General features: G+C 39.1%; 1 protein-coding gene across 1 annotated transcript; it reads right to left on the bottom strand.

Moving 5' to 3' along the window:
- Positions 1–7: 7 nt before the first annotated feature.
- On the bottom strand, positions 8–3,217 carry LOC108380160 (kelch-like protein 17; the record flags this gene model as incomplete). The annotated part of the gene is made up of 4 exons (XM_017636531.1): positions 3,125–3,217; positions 2,756–2,992; positions 796–902; positions 8–682 (listed from the first exon to the last, which is right to left on the bottom strand). Coding segments are annotated over exons 1-4 (1,029 nt in total), but the record flags the coding sequence as incomplete, so codon positions are not given.
- Positions 3,218–4,597: the final 1,380 nt, after the last annotated feature.

Raw genomic sequence — 4,597 nt, 5'->3', positions numbered from 1 at the left:
AACTCCAGATGGCCGTCAATGGATCGTAACGCTCCATGCTGCTTAGACACGAGGCGCCATCATAGCCACCACAAACATACAGTAGTCCATCGTAGGCGCAAATGCCTAGACAGGAGCGCTTCGTACCCATCGGTGTTATATTAGTCCACTTATTAATCAACGGATTATAGAATTCGGCAGTGCTTAGATCGCTCACGCCATCATAACCACCGACAACATAGAGCTGCTTGTGCAGCGCAGTCACACCGGAGCGTGAACGTCGCCACAGCATTGGTGCGATGGGTGTCCAAGCGTTAGTGCGCGGATTATAGACCTCGCACTCGTTGTGAATGGCGAAGAGGCTGCCGCCACCCACAGCGAACACATACGATTTCATACCCTCCGGCCGACGCTCTTGTGTGCGTTGGCTGCTCATCAAGCTGCGCTGTTCTGGCAGTAAATGGTATTTCATGGCTTCCAACAAAAGTTCCTTGCACTGGCCGTCCTCTCTTATGAGTGTCTCTGTTTCGACGCAGGTCATAAGGAAATCTCGTCCCACCAGCGGCAAGCGTACGTGGCTCATCAATTCGGCAATGTGACACTGACGTTCAGCTAGATCGTGTTTGACCCAATTTAGTACAGCTAGAAAAACTTTCTCTTCGGAGCAAATATTCAGTTGATTATTTGATATCAGATCTCTGACCTGTGGCGAAGTGAATGATGAGTGAAAATGTGTAAATTGGAAAAGGGTTTTAGATATTAAGAATTAAATTGTTTTTGCAAGTGTATATATCTGTAAATTGGAATGATTATTACCTCGTCAAAAGGTAAAAGCAAAAACTCCTCGGTTCCGACGACTTGCTGGAAGTTTTGTAATGCATACTTATGCGAGCGTGTATGTAGCTCCTTGCAAGAATGGGCATCTGAAAACGTAAAGATATTAGAGGACATTGAGGAAAGATAAATGCTACAATTCGAGGTATATGTATGTAGTACAAAGTCATGATTTTCGAAGTTAACATGGAGTTCTAACCTGATCCAAGCCGGCTGAGGCGGGAAAAATCGAGCAAATCTTCAGACTTTGCAATAGCGACCTACCAACCCACAACTGCCAGGTAGGGGAAAAATGAAGAGCCGACAGAAGGCAGATGTTGCTGATTCTCAAAGCTGAATCGCTTGCCCCACTGGCACAGAAACAACGGCTAGCCAGATATGGGTTTGTTAACGCAACCATTCGGATCTACTGCAGAGACGAGCCAGCTTTGGAACTTAATGATGAGAGCGACAAAGCTGGCTTGCACAGTGGTAGTGAAGATGGTTGCCCAGCAGCCAATGCTAAACTGACTCCGACAGTCTAACAGCTTAAGCGAATATATTCACATGAAGCTGATCTAGAAAAAAAATCACCTGTAGTCCGCCTGGACTCCAGTGGACATGGCGTTACCCCGCATCCAATAGCCATGGCTAAACGGCAATAAATTCTGCGGGCTGGAGAGGAAAGGCTTCAAGGTGACGCAGCTAGAAACAACAACTTCTTGTTTCCACAGCTTAGCAAAAGCGATTTGGAATCAGCAAGCATTGAGCTGGGAAAAACCAGCTTCTGGGTAACCTCCGCCTACATGGCCCAAGAAGATGGCGGTGCGTCTGCGATGAGGTTCGTGCCCTGGTGAAGGAGGCCTCTAAGAACACAAAAAAGTGCTTGTCTCCTGTAAGGCGAACGCCCACAACAGTTTGTGGGGGAGTACAGACAATAATAATAGAAAATAAACATAGTATTATGAATTTAGGCTCAGAGCCGAGCTTCATAGTAAATAACAGAGAATGAGTTCAAGAAGAGAGTGGAAACACCAAGACCATGGATGCAAGCAAGACAATAGGGTCAAGCATATTAAAGGTAGATGAGGGCAACTGTATAACAACTAGGCCATTGTGGCCGCGAGTTGATAAGAAAATTACAGAAGAACTGCTCAGCCACTCAAGAGAGGATACTTAGAAGGTCATGGCATGTGTAATCCGTCATTGGCTATATGGTAGGCACTCTTTGCGGTTAGGCATATTCTCGCATAACTATTGCTGAAGTTGCAGAGATGAGGTAGAGACAGTCGAACTCTCCTTCTGCAGTTGTCTTAAGCTAAGAGCAGCTCAGGCTTTTTGGTAAACACTTCTTTAGCTACCTTACAGAACTATTTGATGTAGGAATAAAACCAATCCTACGCTTCATAAATGCGGCTTTTGCGCAGCCTGAAAAAACGATATCTTGTTATCTGTTAGGCGGAACCTGAAAGATAAAAATAACGGTTCTAAGTAACTACCACAACCAACCTACTTGAATATTCTATACATCCTATGAACAACTTTTCATATTTCGTTCTTTTAATGGTCTCCCTACTATGCGCCTTGTGCGATATTTGCGGTATGCGCCCTATTGTTTTCACACAGCTTTAGGTCGCCTGCTATGTGCCTATAGTTTTTTATGAGTACGTTTTTCATGGCAGAAATACACTGGCAAGTTAAACTTATGTTCAAACTTTCCAAACATCGAAACTACAACCATTGTCTCTCGTTTTTGCTACGTCAAAGGGAAAGGAACCCACAAAAGTTATTAACACATGTAATTATGCCATAGAAGTTGCGCAAGCAAATGCATAATTCTAACACGAAATTTTTTCTTCGACCCATAAAAAGTTTTAGTTCCAAAACGAAAACTTATGTAAAGTCTGCGTACCATTTTCATTCTGCCACAGTGTTAGCGCAGCATACACACATTTATACTCACCAGCAAAGCTACGTATACCCAAGCAATTGGATGGATGCAGTTGTCGCAGTAAAAATTTGCAACATGCCTCGCGTACTGAATGAATTTGCAACAAACTGGAGGCGGGCAACAACACCTGCACATTGTCCTCGGTTATGGTGATCTCACCGGTGTACGTGTAATCGATGAGTTGACGTAGCGCCGTAACATCGACATCGTGCAAACGTACGGCACCCTGATTGCGCTCCAGCATGTCGTCTGGAAAAGAAAATACAAAAGTAGGTTTAATAAGAAAAAATATTTAAATAGCCTTGAGTACGAGTACTTTGTATTCAGTAGAGGTAAGCAGTAAATAAATATTTCATAAGCTACATACATATTGCAACTCACCATTGAACATGGCATAGAAATAGGGTGACACCGAAGCAAGCACCACTTTGTGCGCCTGTATAGTTTCGCCACCCACTTCCAATGAGACATCGCAGAGCTAGAAAGACGAGAAAATTGTTTGTGAAAAAAGCAGTTACTTATAAGACGCTTGCTCTTGTCTAAAGGGAAAAAATTAAGTTAAGGATTAGAGTGATAACACAGAACTAAATTGTACGGTTTAGCAGAAGGTTTCCCCTGACACAGCTTTATTGATTTTTTTTAATTATGGACAATTACAAATCGTCAAAATAACGTGTCACTTAAATAGGAACCACCAGAAAAGCAGTTATTTTAATAACTTATTTAAGTCTTTTTTAACTCAATTTTTTTCTTTTTAATTAGTTTGCTAATAATTTTTTTATCTTATTGTTTTGAAAAGAAAAAATATTTTTAATTCAGTTAATTTTTAGAAGCTTATTTTTTTCTTTTTTACATTTTATTTATTTTAGTTTTTTATTTCATTGTAATTTAGGGTTTAGATTTATTGTTTTAAGATGATAAATACTTTTTAGTTGCATATAATTTGTAGAGAGTTGTTTTTTTTTTGTTTTCTTTATTATTTTTTTTTTAACTATTTTTTAAATTTTTCGTTAATTTAATTTTTTTAATGTTTAGTTTTTAATGTTTTAAAACGAAAAAAAATTAATATCATTAATTTTTAGAAAATGTATTGCTAAAGACAACAAGAGAAGACATCCTCATTAGCAGTTCTTTCAATTAGGCTTTCAAAATGCAGAAGCGAGCTTTCAATAGTTGCGTTCGCGTAGTTGTTAATTGTTCATGTTTAACCAAAATTTACAAGTTTTTGCGTTCGCGTACGCAAAAAGCTTGCAAAGTAGGGGAATTGAGAGAGTGACATTTCATTTTGAGGGGAAGCTGCTGGTTCCTGCTGGAAAAATTTTTGCCAACAGGAAAACAGCTGATCAAAAACAGCTGGTTGGCATTTACGCAAATCACAAAATTGAAATTGATGGTTTGGAAGTTAAAAATTACAAAATTCGACTAATTAAACTTGTAAGAAATAAGTAGTTATTTGTTTAATCAATAAATTGTGTCAGTATAACACTTTGTGATGGCTTTTCGTACGTTTTAAATTTTACACTTTTGAATGTAAACAAAAATTATATCAGCTGTTCATCTAACTTGCAAGTTTCTGCAAATTTTCTGTTCCATTTAAAATCTGCAGTAAAAACCAACCGACTGCCAAATTACGGCGAAATGTCATCTGTTCTCTCACAAAAGAAAAATATCCCAAATAGTACGCGAACAGAAAAATTGCAGAAACTTGCAAGTTAGACGAACATGATATAATTTTTGTTTACATTCAAAAGTGTAAAATTTAAAACGTACGAAAAGTCATCACAAAGAGTTACACAGGCACAGAAAAAAGGAGAAATTTAGTATTTTGCCGGATCGAGGTCAATTTAAAAAAAA

Source organism: Rhagoletis zephyria, unplaced genomic scaffold (genome assembly GCF_001687245.7).
Source record: "Rhagoletis zephyria isolate East Lansing unplaced genomic scaffold, Rhagoletis_zephyria_1.1 Rzeph_scaffold_18416, whole genome shotgun sequence".
Lineage (NCBI taxonomy): Eukaryota > Metazoa > Arthropoda > Insecta > Diptera > Tephritidae > Rhagoletis > Rhagoletis zephyria.
Note: the sequence above shows the minus strand (reverse complement) of the source record. Positions and strands in the feature narration are given on the sequence as shown.